Genomic DNA, 20105 nt, shown 5'->3' with positions numbered 1-20105 from the left:
GGGAAGATAGCGGCATCTTCTACTCTATTATAATTAATACGCGCACACGTGCCTACGTTTCTTATTTATGCTGTGAGAACGCTCTGGGCGCCATCTTAATACCATTACAATAACCTATTTATTTCAAATAAATTGCAGTATTCCAATAAGAAATTCCTAAATGCTAAGCAATAGGCAAACTGATAATAGAGCCTTCCAGGTTCTGTGAACATTTTCAAAATTGCAATCATAGATCATCGTTAAATTTTAATTAATAAAAAAAGAGTATCGAAAGTAGAACACGAATTTAATTGCTCACCATGTAACACGAATCTATATAAAGACGGCGAGACACGAAACTCGACCGACATAAACGTTGTTATGTACATTAACAGGTATTATATATCGAATGATCACAGAGGTTGGACCACCCAGGCTGTAGGCTCACCGCGTTACCTGTATAGCGCTACCTCACCTACATCATGTGCTCATATGTAAAATGCCTTTAGGTATCGGCGCATTATAACGTCCATCATATATTCACTGTCGTTGAAAGTGTTCATTTCGTAATTTTCGATTCGTTTTACCAATAAAAATTATAAGCTCAGTCAACTGGATACCTCTGAATATGTAATAAGCGAAATTTGGAAAAGTACGCGGCCGATTTTAAAACTTGTTCTGTGTAAAATTGACCGTTATTGTCTTATATTTTTTACTTAATAAATCGTGTAAAGACGAGTTGAAGAGTGATTCTTTATATCATTAATTCATTATGTATTAACATGAATAAGAATTTCATATAATTTTTCTTTTAATAAATTGATATTGCTATCGATATTTCTTTATAATGGTTTTGTATATTGACTCTGAAAGAGGCATTAAATTTGCATAATTCTATCGTAGAAAATTACAAGCGTGGGCATGTGATTGCGCATTAAGCTTGCAATTATGCGTCTCAATAGCCGCATCTTTATCTCTTTTTCTATAGTTAGTGGCTTTCACACGTAATAAAATCAATGTTTTTACAAGCCTTAACGACCCCTCGAGAGTAAATAACCACATCCTGCGTCAAGCTGCGGCACATGTTGCGTAAAAAATTCCGTCTTAGACGGCGATGGAATAACACAGCGGGTGTAAATCACGAAGAAAACTTTTACGAATTACGAACAATTAAAACATTGAAGCAAACAACAGTTGTTGCGAATGTCCTCCGCAATTGCGGGACCATTGAGAATTACGAGCGGTTTACAGACTATAGATCTTAGTTCAAAATTCTTTACGACTAATATAAACTTACGCAATCCTTTTGTCGCTCGGCAGGAGGAAAGCGGGGAAGTTGCCGGAGTTTCTTTTGTTCGAGACACGTGTTGCAAAACGGGTTGGGCCTGACACTTGTTCAGGGGTCTTGGGAACTGCGAGACTCGATTTCCGTGGAACTAATGTTTTTTACTCCTCTAGTGTAAGAAAATACGAACGGACAATTCACATTTTATTCCTTATCTATCAGTGTGGATTGAGTGTTAATTAGCATACTTGACTTTTGTTTTTGTTTTGTATGTACCTCACTTAATCATTATTTCTTCATTTAAATGCGATTCGTCGAATCATATATAAATTTTATTATGTGATTTGAAGCGAATTTCGCAAGGGCGGGTCCTACAATCTTCCACGCCGGAACTCGACACAGATGCACAGATGATGTTTCAGATTTGCTGCTTACGGAAACATTCGGTGTCATTATTTACCTATTAAGGCCTCACCACACATCTTTTTTGCTAGTCAAAGACCCGCCCAATGCCTTAATGAAGCCATTTGTGTCATGTTTATTGCTTTTATGGTGTACGCCAGATTTTGAGGAGAATTTATAAGGCACAAATTGACAGAAATCGTTGCCATTAATTAGTCTACATATTCGTTTATTTTCTTTTCGCTCTTTAATATATATTAAATATTTACCGACTAAAGACGATAACAAGTTTGTGTTTTTATATGGTATGAAATTGGAGTAATTACTTGGTTTCCTTTTACATACGTATCGAGGTTTTAATTAGACTTATTTATCAAAGTGCACAATGTTGCAATCGACTGAGAGCATGCTTTAAAGAATTAACGACATTCTTCAGTTAGACAAAAGTGTACCTTATTAAAAAATGCATAACTTTATGTTCGCTTATTTTCTTGCTATTCTAGTGGGATTAACGTCGATTGATTACATCAAAGTAGGCACTTGTGCAATGTACAACGGCAAAAAGAGGTTCCAGTATATTTACGACTACTCGTGGCAGAGGCTTTTGTGGCTCAAACAATTAGCGTCACTCAATTAACCGCCCTCAGATAAATTTGTTAATTATTAAAAAGGTGCACTTAAGTCTCGGAGTAAGAGGCATTTTAAAATTTACACTAAGAAATTTCACGTCTGGAAGGTAGGTAGGTACTTGAAATTATTGTAAAGAAAGGTTAGTAGTCTATTTTTGCTCCCATAAAGAATTGCTCAGTAAATTACGAATGGAAAGATTCAGTTAGTGCATAGTTCAATAAATATGTCTGCCTCCCGTGACTTGAACTCTTTCAATATAATAGATAAACGCATACATGCGCTGTGGTCTTTAAGCTGCCCGCTCCCACTACTTGAGATAATTAAGCCATTAAATCGCTTGCCAACCCTTTTACACTGTGAGAAGCGTTCTTCGGCCTCGTTTTAAAGTGCTTTTATTTTTGTATCAACTTCAAAGGCAACGTGTTACTTGCGTGTTTGGTCTTTTGAGCCCTTGATTGGTTTTTGACACGTTATTTATATCAACCGGTTGTACATTTCATTTATGGTGGAAGTTGATCGTATAATTTACTGCAGTGGAACACCTATCAGTGGCTGGCTATATTGCCTACACATATTGATTTTACGATAACGTTTTTATGTTCAATATTCGCCGACTACTTTATATTGTGTTGAAGGTGTACCTACTTACTTTATTTCTAGTAATATTTTATCACTACGTAAAAGATAAAGGCTTCCAATAAAGTTTATAAAATTAACTCTCGATATAAAGTTATGAACATTTAACAACGCGAAGTAAATGTTTTTTGTGCATAATTACATCTTCGAGATGGTCTCAGGGTTGTCAATAAAACAGCAATGAATTACAATTTTAACTACTATTTTAATATTACTTAAAAGTGTATAATATTATGTGCTGTCGAATGTATAAATATTTAAACATAAAGTAATGTTTTATATTACCTCATTAATACACGTAACATCTACATAAACAGTTTGGATAATCCAATAATTAGAAGTCAGATCATAGTTTCCTATTGGAAATGTACATACAGTGCGCTACAAGTAGGTATGCGCTCGCGACGCGATACGGACGTCATATCAGGCAATTACATTGTTACGGAGGTAGCCCTGAACGTGATCGAATTTTCACGAGCCGCGGGCATGTGGCCCCTACTCGGCTATCGCTCCCGTGAATCGGGTTCTCGGTAACCAATTCAAAAGCTTTTCCAGTACCTAAGGAAGGCTCAACGAAGATTAATAATGTTCCTTACGTTTCGACCTTTACGCGGGTATTCAGTAATGAGCCCCGTTACGAGCCTTATCAATTGTATATATTTTATGTCATACGTTTAGAGATTAATTTTAATTAATTACCATTAAGAGATTCTCTACCAGCTTTGAAAGTCTAATAGCATATCATTTATCAATATTGATGGCAGGACCAAATGAAGCTGTCGCTACGAGCAATTGTAACGTCATTTCAACATGTAGACAACCTAACCCATTCAATGACGATCAAACGACTAACCGATGTTATTCGAACTTTTTGTATACATTGACAACGAACGAAGACTAATCCTTTTTTTATTTGTTTCAGGAGCCAACGGCCTCAGAAGACGAGGGAGACAGACGTACACGAGATATCAAACGCTAGAATTAGAAAAGGAATTCCACACGAATCACTACCTCACGCGGAGGAGACGCATAGAGATGGCGCACGCGCTCTGTCTTACGGAGCGGCAAATCAAAATATGGTTCCAGAATCGGAGGATGAAGCTAAAGAAGGAAATTCAAGCGATAAAAGAACTAAACGAGCAAGAGAAGCAGGCACAAGCACAGAAAGCAGCCGCGGCTGCGGCGGCGGCCGCGGCGGCCGCGCAGGGCCACCCCGAGCACTAAGCGCGACCGTGCGTAGCGCAGTGATACGATTGCAATCCGAACTGTCCCTATCTTTGTGTTTGTAAATTGTTTGTAATTATTTTCGTTATTTAAGTGTTGTTCGGTTGTTGTGATTATTTTTTAAATCGATTGTCACGAATCAGACGTGTTTCTTTGTATGAGCGATGAATAAACTGTTAATGTTAGTATAGAAACGGGTCGTATTATTTTGTGTTTCGGGTTTTGTTTTTGTTGATTTATTGAATTATTTACGTATATTTTAATTCGCGCTATCGTCTTAGATGTTCGCGTTTGAAAACCAGTGCAATTTATAGAAATCTCTTCCGTGTATCATAGTGTAGCTCTATTGTAGTGATATGATTACGAGCGACCGTAGCGCTAGCGCCCATCGACGTCGGCGAAACGAACTATAATTACATTGTACAAATTGATATGCCTACCAAAGAGACTCGGTCTCGTACCCTTAAAGTTAAAGCTAAGTAAGAAGAGTCATAAGTTAAATAAATTATGTAACGGAATATCGGACTTGTGTGTAGACAGACTAACCGCGCCATCTAACCTTCAATACTCTCGCATAAGTATAGTGTAAACGTGGTCGTGTTCCTGCAGATTTTATAGTCGGTGAAGTTAAACAAATTGCCATAAACATAAGTAGGTATTATTTTAGCGCGTAGCCGTGTACATAGTTAGGGATATGGTAGCGAAAGTGAGGAGTCTGCGATTGCGCGAGCGCCGCGGAATGGGCAGAAAAAGACTACGGGAAGAGTGCGGGCAAACAGAGAGGCAAGGCGGGCGGGGAGAGGGGAGGCGCCGCCGGCCACCGAACAGGACTAGGTAAGTTTTTGTCAAAGTCCGCGGCATTATTTATCGAGTGGAGACGGTTGCGAAAAACTTACTCGTCACCAGCCGATCCTGACGCCATTTTTGAAATCGTCCAAGCGAGACGTCTATGGATAGCTGCCTCAATGTTTTAATTTACTAAATCGAGCCCTTTCATGTTTCCCGACCGTCTCCCTCCGCTATCGAAATGTAAACGGTGCTTTCGATGTGCAAAACCATAACATTTAATTATTAATCGGAGAGATAAAAGTCAAAATAAATTAAGATAACCATAAAGTACCGTTCTCATTATCGTATCCTTAATATTATGTGTTCTGATTTAAATACTTGTGCGAATAACTACCTATAGATAACAAAAATGAGCAAAAAGGTGGATACCTCAAGCATTTTAATTTCATTTTATAATGGCTTCATCACTGGTACTGAATGATAGACGGAATTGTCTATTAATTAAATTAACTATAAACATTTTCATCTCGCATACCTAATACGGAAACGCAAACATTCAAACGAATACTAAAAAATGGATTCTTTGAGCGGAGCGCGAGGTACGGTCAGTAAAACAGATCCACTAGCATGCCTGTCTACTTGTTTGGTCCGCTTCTGATGTTGATAAATGTCAAATAGCGGTAAGTATATCGCAAGCATTACATAATTAAATTGCATTGCGTTTTAAATCATTGGCTCGAGCAAATTTATTATAACAAGTTGTTTCAGCAATTATTTTAATAACATGCAATTTTCTTAATTTTAAAAGTATGAGCAAATAGTTTTCTCGACTTATTTCTCGATGCTCGAAAAGGAATAAGTATGTGCTTCAAATATTTATTGACATAGCTTCGAATTAAGCGCTTCGAACTTGGAGTAAACGTATACGGTAAAATATAGGGTTGATGCTGCTGACCATATATGGGCGCCATTTTTGGGTCCTCGACCTAAATCAATTCAACGATAACTGATAATTATTTAGTCCGATAAGAAAAATTATTGGCTGGGCTGATGGCAACGTATCGCGAAAGGCGAATATTTAAACGGCTTAATTTCACTGTGGTATGGAGGACGGGATTTCAGGTTTATATATATATAAATCATAACGTGAAACTTTTTCACTTGAAACTCACATGAATATGCATAACATTTTAATGTGTAGGTATGTAGGTACTTAAACGGATAAATTTTAATTTTTAATAAATTATCACAGCAAATATAACAGTCAAAAATACATAAATTACTTAGACTGTTTTTTACAAAAAAAAAAAAAAAAAAATTCTAGATAAATATAGGTAGTTTAAAAAGTGCTCATGTTATTTTATGGCGATATCTTTAAATGCTGCGCACACTTCGAAGGTAGGTAAATTCCGTTACGTGTTTAAAGTAAGGTGCAAAATTTTCATTTAATGGCATTTATTATAAAATTCCACCTCAAAACGCGACTTAATTAGATGAAACTTGAATAATGCATGCTGGATTAATCATTACGATGCGTCTGACGTTTTTATTTTTATATTGAAAATTAATTGATATTCAGCGGCGGTTTCTTATTAAAATATTGCAATTTTATAAGGCTCCTGTCGTGAACCTGTTTCGTGGGTATGAAATGGGTGTAGGTACAGTAAAGGAGCGCTTTGCGGGCGGTGCATATATCATTATGTACACGAATGCCGGTCCGGCAGCTGAGCCGAGATGAGAGATCTTTCTTATGTGGAGTCACCACGAAGCGAGCCATGTCGCTCAACCCTGTTATTTATCGATAACGTTTTTATATTCATTCACTTTCAAGAATTTAACGGAAAGTTTTATTTCTCGCCCAGGATCGAGTAACGCTGAGATAAATAGCGTTGAATTTTTGAAAAATAGCACGAAGGTCGGTAGTTTTTTGGCGGAAGGGTACCTAATTCTAATAACGTTGGAGGTAAATTAGTGTTGATACCAATCTTTAATTACTAAGTGGCTACGTCAGATAAAATTATTTACTGATCAGTATGAACACATAAAGAATACAAATAATATTGAATATAACTTACCATAAATACCGTATTCTTTAATTAAATAATAATTTTATAAACTACTCGCTTATAAGCGGTATAATAAAATATTATAAACGGTAATTGGAAAGAATTTGTCAGTAAATACTGAATAATATTGTTAGGTAAAGGCATAGGTCATCCTTACAAGCCTGGGGTTCCGTTAACATTAACTAATGGACATTTTGTTATCGTTAGCAATCTTATCTTAATATCCTAACAACAGTTTGTTCACACGACATCTAGACAGTCTAAATTATTTTATTATGGGTGTGGGTATGCGGTCTATCATTTTTTTCATTAAAAAAAATCTTATAAAAAAATTGTAAAGTTTTCCAAAAATTAATGTTTATGTATAACTGACTGATGACTCTCAATGTCCTTAAGTATATTATGTACACTGTAGGTATACCTCATTTTTTTTTGATTTAGTAGTAATTTGTGTTATTTATTTTAGTTTTTTTATTTATATTATTATGCTTCATTGTCTCTATATTTGGTAGTCCATTACTTACCTACTATGTAAATATGTATTTCATAATATCATAGGTTTTCTTATTTCCACTAAATCAATTCGTAATAAAACTTGAAGCATATAAGGCTAGGTGCACTGTACATATAATGTAGGTAGCTAGTAAATAGGCACGAAATCCAGCAATAGTGCAGTATTCAAGTACATTCGTGCCCAGCGATACTATCGCGTCACCCGGCCTGCCCCGCCGCACACGACTCGACTGTACCTTCCGTACTATACCCATAAATTTGATAAACCTGGGATACCATTTAACAACGTCTTTCAAAAATACAAACCTATCTGATAGTAGTAAATTCCCTACATGCTTTATTGTGTCCGCTGCATTCGCTAGCACCGTTTGAGGGAAATGTCCGATGGAATTAAACTTCGTGGCGAATATATTCAGGTTACTCACCTCTTGTACGCGAAGTCGAATTGAAGGCTTTCATCGATAACGATTTATTTAATTAACTGTACCCGCGCACGAGGCTACTCGAAGCTTCTGTATAATGCCTTTATAAATGTATCTATACTGTTATTTACTACCTACCTATTGCTTTGCATTCAACTCTTATTGATTTTGTTGCATAAATAGCCAATTACTTTAATTTAGTTATAAATGTTGCGTATAAATTTGCATAAATTTGTAAGAATTTTGTACTACAAATTTTATGAAGTTAGGTAGGTAGGTAATTGTAAAATTTAATGTTCGCTTAATTGTATGCAATTGCTTGTAGTTGTTTATTAAGTGTGGTTAATAATATTTTGTATTTTGAAAACGGAAAAATAATGTTTTATTCATTTTATAATCCTACATACTAATTTGTGAAATAGGTATCAAACGAGAATGTGATAATCCTAAAATATTATTTGGCATAAAATATCAAACAAAGATGCGGTACGCGGTACGCGTCTACATATAACAAAGAATCATACAAACAAAGCGATGAAATCTGAGCAGCCCTATGCATTGAGAATATCGCTTCTTGCGCTATCCATTAATTGTTCCATACGAAGGACCACACTGGGGGCTATAAACTAGGCGCGCTATCGTTACTGAACTGCCTACTTAATAGTCACTTCGCTATAATTGCAGCAATCAATAAAGTTACAAGTGCTGTTGATAAGTTACTGTTCACACTATTCTATACTGGAGCTGTCTAATACATTGCCGAAGCATGCATGTTAATATTGATAATAAATAAAATTATTATCTTCAGTTTTCAATAAATTGCTGTAAGTCTTTCAATTTACCTTGGCAACACTATATATTATGCAGTTATATAATTTGTATTCTATTGTAACTTTATTTTCAAAAAAGGTATTTTCCTTATTAACTTTAAAAGAAGGGTTCTCCTTATTAATAAGTTATAGAAAAGAAGTAGTCTGTTTTCTCTTTTAGTCGGAGAGAAAGAGTGAAACGTAAGAGTTTGCGTAGGATTAATTTTTAGCAGCAGATACTCCTTTAGAACCAGTAAATTGATATTTAAACCAGAATCAAAGAGATTACGCGGACAAGCTGTCCATTCTTTATCTCGTCACCGCGATATATATGTCCGCAGACTTTGGAAGGATATAAATTAGCCTTGTTACTTCATTAAGTATGAATTTGCTTCAAGATTTATATACTAAAAAGATAAATGACGCATGGATGCACCAAAAAAGTGCAAGAAAGAAGTAGCGATAAAATTGTCCTGTTAATGACTTCGTGTGTAAAAAAATGTTTACAAAAACTGACATGGCTGTCGGTTGGAAAACAAAATTTAATGGGGTTACTTGCGAAGGTAATTTTTTCATCTAGCGACTAAAACGGTTAGTATCTACCAATCATTAGCGAATACCTTGTTTAAAATACATTTTAAAAAGGAGTGGCAAATAATTAATTTAAAAATACATACCTAATATATTAATATTCAGGTAGGTACTATTGTTTTATTGCAGACGATTTTGTAAAAATTAATGCCTTTTGCAGAAATTCTAGGTATATCATGATAAATCATAAATGATAGAAAACTAATTAGACCGCACTTTGTTCTAGAACATTCCTGACCATCTATGTATAGCGATTCTGAGAACAGCAGTGTTTATGTAAACACTGCACTGGTACCACCATCCCACACCATCCGGGGGCGTTCGCGTGTACGTTACAACCATTTACTAGCCCTCACTGTCGCCCAGGGACCGCTGTAAAACTGACCAATAAAACTTCATTATCTATTGGTTTGTTCGCGCTTCCAACTTCTATTTTATTGCTTTATGACACCACACTGAATGCCATAAAACTCGTCGTGTAGCTGGGAATTGTGACAAATTGCGCTTCCTTTATTACAGTGTGTGATTGCCGTAAAACCGTAGGAGATTATTTATACTACAGGTACCTGTTTCCATTTATTTTATCAGAAAATAAACGTCTAAATAACACACGGTCGCGTGAATACATATTTGCAATCAATTTTAATTTCTGCTTGCCTTTTTGTGTTTGAAGATGTAGTTAGTCATTTTTCCTGTCTGACCACATTATTCATAATTTATTACATAATGTAGGTTCAATATTTACATGAAATATGATTGTTTAAAATTATCCTCTTTATTATAATTTAATCACTAACTATACTATTATATCGATGTTTATTAAGTCTTCAACAAATACCTATCCTACCTACTTAACATTTGCTTGACTAAATATTTTATATACAACCTAAAGTTTTAGAGTAAATTACATACATAAAGGGCCTCATTATAAATTATTATTAAATTGAGGACTTAAAAGGCCGTGTCACATACCAAATCTTTAAAATTATGACATTGGATGAAAAGGTCAAAGTGGTTCTCGTGATATGGCATGGCTAATTTACCATAAATTGATGATTAAAAATAATTGGTAAATAATTTCACCATAAATAAAAAAGAATGTGAAAATAAAGTACGTGGTATTCAAGTGACATTTAGTGGGCGTGGTCGCGTTTAAGTAAAGTATAGGTTGCTTTTACGATATAAGTGATTCCGATACCTAAGTATATTATAGGATATAACGTTTTGGGAAACTGTTTCGTGTGTTATTACTTATTTACCTCATGATTTTGCAATTGCTTATATAAAGAATTAAAGAGTTTAAGTATACCTAAATGAGTCCGAGTTATTTTCCACTTGCACTTATAGGATACAAAATCGTATTTGCTATTGAGTTTATTGGACATTATTCTTACAATTTTTGCTTTTGGTAGCGCAAGTGTTTGTGTCGTAGGTATCTACATCTCACTTCTACGTACCTACGTCCTACGCAGCTATTTAGTAGGTACACATAAATAAATGACGCTCAACCTTATTAGCACCATTAAAACTTTTCGTAAAGTCTAATAAGATTAAGGTTTTCAAACAATTGCAATTTAAATTATTTTTGCTTTTACTAGATGTAAATATTTTTTTCACTACAGTAAATAAAAAAAAATATTTGAAATTGTACAAATGCTTTATGAAAGAAACTTAGTTTTCTACTTGCTCTCGGACCATACCTACCTATACCTAGTAGCCAACCCAAGTAGCAAAGTCACGCAAAAAAAAATACATCATTCATTGACACATTCTAATATGCAATTCAGCTATTTCTAAAGACAATAAAAAGGCGCGAAAAGCTATCACTAAACAACACTTGAAGCGTGAAAAATGAAGTCAATACCGAGCGCGTCGACACGGCAAAAGTGTATAAATTAGAAATGTTATAAATCAGCGGTTTAATTGAAATAGTTAATTGTTATGCGTTGTGCGCATGCGTCGACCGTGATTTATTGCTCCCAGTTAATCATATCACAAGTGCATTTGAATAATGTGACTCTTTCTCAGAGGACATTGACGAGGTCAGTCGGTATAGGAACCTGTAACTATATGATAGATAGTTTTTAAAGATTTCGTGCACGTTTTTGATTTGACCTTTTGTTTTAGGTATTCATACTTATTTGTTTCTTTATGTAGAGTTCTAGTAGGTCTAGTAGGTATTTACTTTGTCATTTCAATTTAAATTCACACGAATGTTTTTAATCAATTAACAATTTTAAAATGTTTTGACAACCAATCAATTATTATATGTATTATTATATTTTGTAATAGTAAGTTCATTGTGTATTATCATTTAATAAAATCATATTCAGATCAATATTAAATTTAGGTCGATACTATAATTTGAAACTGGTCTTGTCCAATTTTTGTTTTTACTTCCGTTACCATAAACTTAAATAAACTTCACACTACATTTCTTAATAATAAATAACTGACTTATTTCAAAAACATTAAAAATCTAAGAAGTAGAGTAGGTATATAAATATTCCAAGAGTAAAAATAGGTACCTAAGCAAAGGGTTTGAACCCCTCAAGTGTCTCCCCGTGCCCTTTCGACCCCCATTACTCTACGTCTTCTGATAATATATTTTATCTATTAAATTGGAAGCTTTATGGTACCGCGCTATTCTGTTTTATCTTTTTTTAACTAGTTATAGCCTATAGGTTATCCTTTGTGGCTCTTAAAAATAGTATTTCTATATTATATTGTAAAACTTATCCAATAGATAATAAGAACCTACTTACAAATTGCAATGATAAAATTGACTTTGGCAAACACAATGTTTTCTGCAAGTTTTCTGAGATGAAACATATTTATTGCTAGCAATTGGCAATTGCAAAAAGGATAATTTCAATAGACAAGCAATATATTATCAGATTAAGTTGAAACTTCTGGTATTTAAATACCTATGTGTGCTGTGGCATTAAAACTTTTAAGTTTTAATATTGCACGTCCACCGGTTTATACCTACCTATTTAACTGGGTATGTAGGTATGTAGATACCTAAGACTAGATGATGTATCAAAGTTTGTCATTTATAAATCCAATAACCACATAACAAATCGTAACCAGTTCTATCTAGATACTGCTTAATACTGCAATTCCTAATACTTATCTCTTATTAGAATCCCATAAGAAAGGCTTAAATGAATTATAAAGCAATCAGTCGATATAAAGATGAGTTTCAGAAGCGTAGCCACGGAAGGAGTGAGGCAACTGAACTGAACCAAATAATTGCTATTCCATTCACACCGAGGGCGATTTATGCAGGGAATTATTTCCTTGTTGTTTTATTAGGGGATTTGTCACTAACCCTCGCTTTTATAATTACTTGAGATATCGAATAACTTTTTAGATTGGGTTTATGTGGATAAAATTGGGATAAACATTGCTGTGTGATACAATATGTATTTTCGCGTATAAGGGTAATGTTAAAATTTTGATATGGGTACAGAAAATGTCGCGTAAATAAGGTTAGACTTGCGTTAGTACAAATTCAATGAAGCTTTCTAGCCACTGAATACCACAAAGAAAAAAGTGGTATACTTATCTACTTAAACAAGTAACATTTATATGTAATTATAAATCATAATAATGACTCGATTAACGAGAATCTCTTACATTTTATGTACAAAGAGGATTCTTGCAATCCTTTTGAAACTCAATAAAAAATTCTCACCGGTCTATGATCAAAGTATCTAGATAATTACATAGATATTATAATCAGAAATAATTTTTGCTTGTCTTTAAAGTTTTAAAGAAGAAAAATAAACTTTATTTGTTGTTGCTTACAGAAATATTTTATAAACCATAGTTATCTATGGATTACCTATAAAATATTTCTGTAAAATATTTCAATTGATAAGACGTAATATTTGTTCTTTTTAATTTAAAAAATTGAAAACTTAATAATTCAAAGTTGCTCCTATATCTAAAATAAAGTCGTGTAAAATCATGGAGTTGAAAAATTATAAATTGAATGATTATGAAATTGAATGATTAAAAATTATAATGATCTCATAATTTATAAATAAAGTGTAATAAGTATAACGTACTTATAATATTCTGTGAGTGGCTTAGTAAATTTTATTTTAATATTATTGTTAATCATAATCTCACATCAGCCTTACACAGTCATGTAATGTCTGTTAACGTTGCCAAAAAAAGTGGTTGTTAATGTCAATTTTTTATGATTTAAATTTTAACTCGGATTTTTTCAACAATGCGAATTATTAAAAAATATACTTATTTTTTTTATCCATCATTTCATCAGAATACGAATTGTGTTCTGCCATCTAGTGGCGAAATTATATTCTAGTTTGTGTTGTCAACACATTTATGTTGATAATTTACAGAATAAACTTTAAATAAAAATAGTATTATTAATGTATTACTTATTTAAAATGCTAGTGCTATTTTTTGCTTCTTATTTTGAATAATAAATGACATAAATCTTCTCTACGTTACCTTTTAATAACATTCTGAGAACGAAGTTCGAACGTAAAATCATAGAGGTCGCTAATATAAATAGACGACAGCGCCACAATCGGTTCGTGTCCAAACAAGGGAACTAAAAGTGGCGGGAAAAGCTTACAGTTTGGCTTTTGTCTCGAATGGTGTAGTTTGGTAGCGAGTGAAAGTTTATGATACGATTCCTAGTCATGAATATTGCCTGGCACTTTATTTAACTTGATATTGAATGACTAAATTTTTCTTGCAACGTAAAGGTTCTTTTACATTGAATTTTCCTTTAGATTTACTTTTTTCACTATGTTTCAGGTTTCTAAATACATACTTGATTGAAAAATGTTTATATTTTTAGTTTAAGTTCTGAATAATTCTGATAAACATTAAAAATTATAACGAAAAATTAATTGTTCCTATACAAGTAATTGAAAATGTTCACACGTAAATTACAATTATTAAAACGTAAACTATGTAGGTATGTAATAATATTTTGATTTTACCTTAATAGATTTTAAGAAATAAATTACACCCTATTTAGTAGCCTATAGCTACACTAGCGTCATCGTTCGAAGTAATAAAACATTATACTTTACGACGTGACGAATTGACAGAAAAAAATTCATTGCTGCAATCAGAGATGGCGCTTTAGTATATTTTGGAATGAGCGCCATCTATATTGAAGAATTAGGAACAACAACTACGATGCCTCGGCGAGTTATGGTTTTATTGGTCATCGGAATCCCCATAAAAGTTATGAGCTGCGGCTTTCCTCTCAAATATGGAGATATCGGAGGGTGAATGGGCGCATAAGACGGACTTTTATTGTTTGTAAATTGGTTGTAAAGTTATGAGTTCTTTCGTATTGTGCGTAATCACGTTGATCAGCTGTTATTTTATGAGATAAATCACTTTATTACTACAACCGTGTTTTATGAGGATATAGAGCTCCAATGAAGCTGGTTCTGGTTTGTTGTTTTGTATTACGTCTTTACAGTACTGTTTTATCTTTGTGTTTATCCAGTTATGAACATGATAAGTCCGAGGTTTTTTTCTATTTAAATAATAGAAAGATCAAATAGAACTTCATCAAATTATCATTTACCTACACGGTGCTCTCCCAAATAGATGAATTATTTTCTTTGCTTTTGCAATTTTCTTTATTTTAAATCACTTTTAAACAAGATGAGGTTAATATCGATTTTTGTTCACCTACTCGCCAAAAGATGGCGCTGTACTGAAGGTTGGGGTATGAAATATATTTAAATCAATATTTTTCAATCATTTTATTCAAGTTTTTAACATTACAACTTTAAATCTACTATCAATATAATAATTACTTGTATAAACTTCATATATATTACAATATACAAAAAATATAATTACAACATTGTACCTACATAATATTTATACCTAATACTATTATTAAGTAGGTAGGTATATAGACAAATTAATATAAAACTCTAACATTAAAGATAAACTAAAATTGATTCTCTTATAAACAAAAAAGCGTTTCCAATAAAGATCAAAGTAATTGATAAAGCGGATAACATCATAATAAAGGTAAAACAAATAACACATACTCAAGTATAGAGCTCATAACTTTACGAGCTAATTATTTGTTTTACGAGACGTTTTACGATAATCACGATCGTTCGTTCGACATTTACGACTTTTCAAGTTTAACACCTCATACCGATTGCGGCTTATTGCCACTTTAAATTAATTTTGTAAACAGATAAAAATATGTATTGTATAGCGATGCGCGTTTTATTTTATTACTCTTTGACTGAATTATGATTTTTTATGGACATTGTAGAGATTCTTTCGTTTTTATCTTATGAATTAATTAAGTTTTGGCTGTCACGGATAAATTTTATTAACCATGTTATAAATATTATTATAAAACGTACATAAAAGATAAAGTACCTAATCATCAAAAACTGTGCAATCAAAGTAACACAAGCCAATGTACTTACAACACAAGTAATTGTACATTGGCTATGTTTTTTTTTTAATCTAATGGATTGTTGAAAGTTCCCATTTCATTCACAACTGTTCGAATCGACCTTAAATGTAGTTTTGTATTGTTTATTTTTATTTTATTAAAGGAGAATCTCGTATGGGCCCCCGAGGATAAACCCGGCTTAATAAAGTGTGGGGGAAAGAGATGCAAAATGTCGTGAAAGAGAGGGAAGTAATGAAGGAACATCGTAATTTATGGGATGCACATTTGGTATGAACGGTATCAGATATTATAAAGTAATTTTGTGGCTTCCTAACGTGACGCTCAGGACTTAAATGATTACGTAGGTATATGTATTTTTATTATAATTTTATACAAAAATAATAACAATTAAAAAAATATGACTAAAATCTCAGTTTAAATTAACAAACCATAAGTTTGTGTAAGATGTTTGACATTTTTGTAATTACTTAATTATTTAGTTAAATCTGATTTGACACAAAATGAAATACAAACAATAGAAGTATTAGAAACAATTTTGAATACAAAATAAAAGTATTAATAATGTATATATGATTTTTGCGAGCGTATACCGCCTATCGCTATGAGTAAGTTATGGCCGCTGTAGGGTGAGTTACACCCTGCTTAGGTCACGTGGCCCGAAAGGGATGGGGTTATATAAAAATCCGTGCAGCTAACAAGGATGAATGAAGTTGGGGCGGCAAGTTATCTTCGTTCCATTCAACTCACACTCGCGCCGCCCGAACGTCCGTATAGATCAATAAAACTACTTTATCTCTTTTTGGCACATCCCCATACCGTCGCCGACTTCCTAGAACGATACTTTAGCCAGCTTTCTTCTAAAACTCCAATTTCTAAACGCATTTCTTATGTCAAAAGGAACGTTTAAAAAATTGACGGCGCGCTAAAAAATTTCGAATGCAATTTAAAAATAGAATGACATTGTCCAAAAAGGTGCATTGTTTCGAATCAATAGAAGAAAGAATTCCTTTTTTTAGAGCGCACTTAGCGCAATTGTCGCTCTTTTTTACACTGCGAAGTCGTGTAAAAGCGTTTTATCCGTGTTTACAAAGGTAATGGCCATGAAATATTATTACCGGGCTATTACGGAAAGCCACAGGTAGTACCGGGTCGTATTCGCTAGTTCATTGCGATTGTACTGTTAGTTTGAGTAATCGACACAGTTAATTTCGAGTTGCTTTTGAGTCGAGTCAGAATGTACGTGGTTTGAATTTGGTACTTGACATTTGAGTGTGCGTTGCAATTGACCTGTGTTTAGTGCATCAAGATAATCGCAGTGACCTTAATTAAATTATATATTTATCTTAATTACACGTAAATCACGCTACGTTCTGAATTTTACAAGAACCGTTATAAGTATACCTACCCCTTACTACTCTATGTGGTTAGAGACTCTTTTAGTGTTGTTAAATACTTATATGTAGGTACTTATCGACGTGTTTAAATAACATCGTATAAAATAAATATACCTATTACCTACTTATCTATTAATTAAATTGTAATGAAGAGTAATATCAGATTCTACACCATTTACTGCAAGGCATTAAAGTAATTACGGAGGCACCGATCCGCCCAATAGGTATCCGGAACTCAATTTGAAGGGTTCACACACAGTTCACACATTGTTCTTCTAATTAATTGTAATTTATATTTTTTTGGTTTTTATGGCATTCAAATGCTTTATAAATATAATTGTAATTTTCTCGATGTAAGTTTGAACAATTATAGTGTACTTAATATTTTATTTATTCTAAAAATATTTCAGAATATTACTTGTCACATTTAATTATGAAAAATTATAATTTCCTAGCAATTAATAATAAGCTTAGATGTTGGTTTAATTAATTAGGGACTACATACATTCTGTGAGAGTAAATAGGTCGTGAAGGTATGTGGGAAATGTGTTCATACAAGTTCCATAGGTATGAACTTCGCCTAATTATCTTTTAAGGTAAAAAATTCAAATATTCTTCACCCGATAACTGGCACATTAGCATTTTAATACTCAATTACATCAGTCACCTTTATAATGAATTTATGATACCTCTCGTCTTTACATACCTACCTACTGACTACTGTAATTTATTGAAATAAAATTTTATGACATTCATTTAGCTGAATTATTTAGGAAAACTACTAATAAAGCCTGTATATTTTGTGCGTTCAATTAAGTGTTAATGATTGTCTATGCATATTTTATACATAAGCATTGTAGTTTAGTTAGCTAAGTCAATTTATTAATGAAAAACATAAATCTTGAACGTTATCCTCCAATGTGAATGTTGCATTAGTATTACCGTCACGTGATTACAAAAAGTATATATTTCAAAGGAAACTTATTCAGATTTTATCTCGCCGAAATCTAGTTAATTCTCCAATATCCATACGTCTTCGTGTCCCCACTTTATTTGAAAGATTACGAATCGTGACAAAACTCGAAATGCCTACATACATACGTTACGCCTACAGCGTTAAGGAGAAAGTTGGGATTGTTTTACTGAATTAACTGCCATGTGTATTGGGGCTAATAGATCATTTTAAGAAATGTACCTATACTTTGTGCAAGAACGTAGACACATGTAGATAAGACAACATCTGTCAGTAAAGAGAATTACGACCCTAAAGTACCTATGTAAGTTGTAATGAAGTGTAGTATTGAAGAGGATCACAAACTTGAAGAGAATTATTAATTTCAATATAGGTAGGTACCTAGGTAAATTTCTAGTAGTCTTTTTATGTACATACCTAGTTTGAACGTAAAACGAAGATGCCCATACCAACCTATATAAATTATTTCGAACGTATGATCCTTCACATAGCACTGAAATTTAACCAAAATAAACTGAAGACGCGAATTTTATTTTGCGAGTTAAGAACGCAAGTTCTTAGGTATCATTGCTCTCATACATCGCTGGTATCAAACAAAAGTTTGGTCACGCTTAATGCCTTTACGACTGCCGGGGGTGACATAAAGAAAATGAAAAACATTTTGTATTATTCTTGTTGCGCTCTTGTCCCGCCTTACTTCACCGACCGTGTAGGCTGGCGATACTTGAGCGACTTTGGTAATCCTAGATATTACATCCTAACAACTATTATCTAATAATTACCTACAGGTAAAGTGTTGTAACTAACCTTAACTCGAGTATATAAACGAATTTAGCATGAATATTGGTATATTTTATCAACCACTATAAATTCGAGAAAGTCAGTGAGCTAAACTTGCAGTGTGAAAAATTTAGCTTGTGTATTCTTAGTGCATATTATCTCAAATTATCTAATTAAATCGAAATATTTCGGGATTGGGCAAAACTACCATTATTTAATTCGTGAAATGAATAACTACATAGGTATCATTGTATATTAATAATTATGTTTGCGACATCTCAGGATGAGTATTATTAATAAATATAAAAATACTAAATAGGTAGAGACACAAAGAAAATTGCAAATATTCACATAATTTATTTAAAAAAAATCGCAAAACAATATCGGGCCTTTATTTTCCCTCTTGCAGCGTCTGCTTAGACAAATATTCGCAGAAACTAGTTACGTGTTTCGACTCTAATGTAAGTAGCTTTTTAATATTTATCACCACTATATTTCATTTGAAAGAACTCTCATCCTGTTTTTCTTGTTTATACAACTAATTTAGTCATCATTATCAATATTTGGGAATAATTAAACGAACTTGCTTAATTTTATTAAAAACATTTGTCTAATTTTGTTTTATTGGTTTCCGTTATAGGTCGAATATATTTTTTAAATATACATTAGTAATGTAAGGCGTACGTATTGAATAAAGTCCTCTCTGTCAACAGCACCATAAACTTATCAACTGCAGTCTTCGTGCACTATTTGTTTTGTCTTACTGCGAGATGGCGTCTTCATTTGCGTACGTGTAAGATACCTAAGTGTGAAGTTTCGCTATGCAACCGCTTGTGTTGAATGATGTCAGCATCTGAAATATAAAGGATATACGAATAAGTAACAAGTCAACAAACTATTAATATTTTTTAGTAAATTTGAAAACTGCGAAATAGAAGAACAATGGTTCAACATGGAACCTGACAAATTCTATGATATTATTACTTTTAACCTAAGCTTTTAACAGTTTAAAATAATGTTTTATAAAACATTCGAACAAAAATATTACATTCCAAAATATTTTAAACAAAAGTTTTCCAAACATATATAATTCATAAATATTATACCTATATCGCGGTCACATAACTCAAGCCCGCGTCCCGAGTTCGCTCGTAATTC

At 33.0% G+C, this 20105-nt stretch overlaps 1 protein-coding gene across 2 annotated transcripts in view; it reads left to right on the top strand.

The window, feature by feature from the left end:
* Positions 1-20105, top strand: part of LOC123695112 (homeotic protein ultrabithorax) — a 108309-nt gene that overhangs the window by 75857 nt on the left and 12347 nt on the right. For both annotated transcript variants that reach the window (XM_045640844.1, XM_045640843.1), the window contains one exon: positions 3855-4990. In XM_045640844.1, the coding sequence (XP_045496800.1) occupies positions 3855-4156 (302 nt within the window). In that variant the 3' untranslated portion in view covers positions 4157-4990. The remainder of the gene's footprint in view (positions 1-3854; positions 4991-20105) is intronic.

The sequence above is a fragment of the Colias croceus genome, chromosome 10 (genome assembly GCF_905220415.1).
Source record: "Colias croceus chromosome 10, ilColCroc2.1".
Lineage (NCBI taxonomy): Eukaryota > Metazoa > Arthropoda > Insecta > Lepidoptera > Pieridae > Colias > Colias croceus.
The sequence above is the reverse complement of the archived record's forward strand: the minus strand, read 5'-3'. Positions and strand labels throughout refer to the sequence as shown.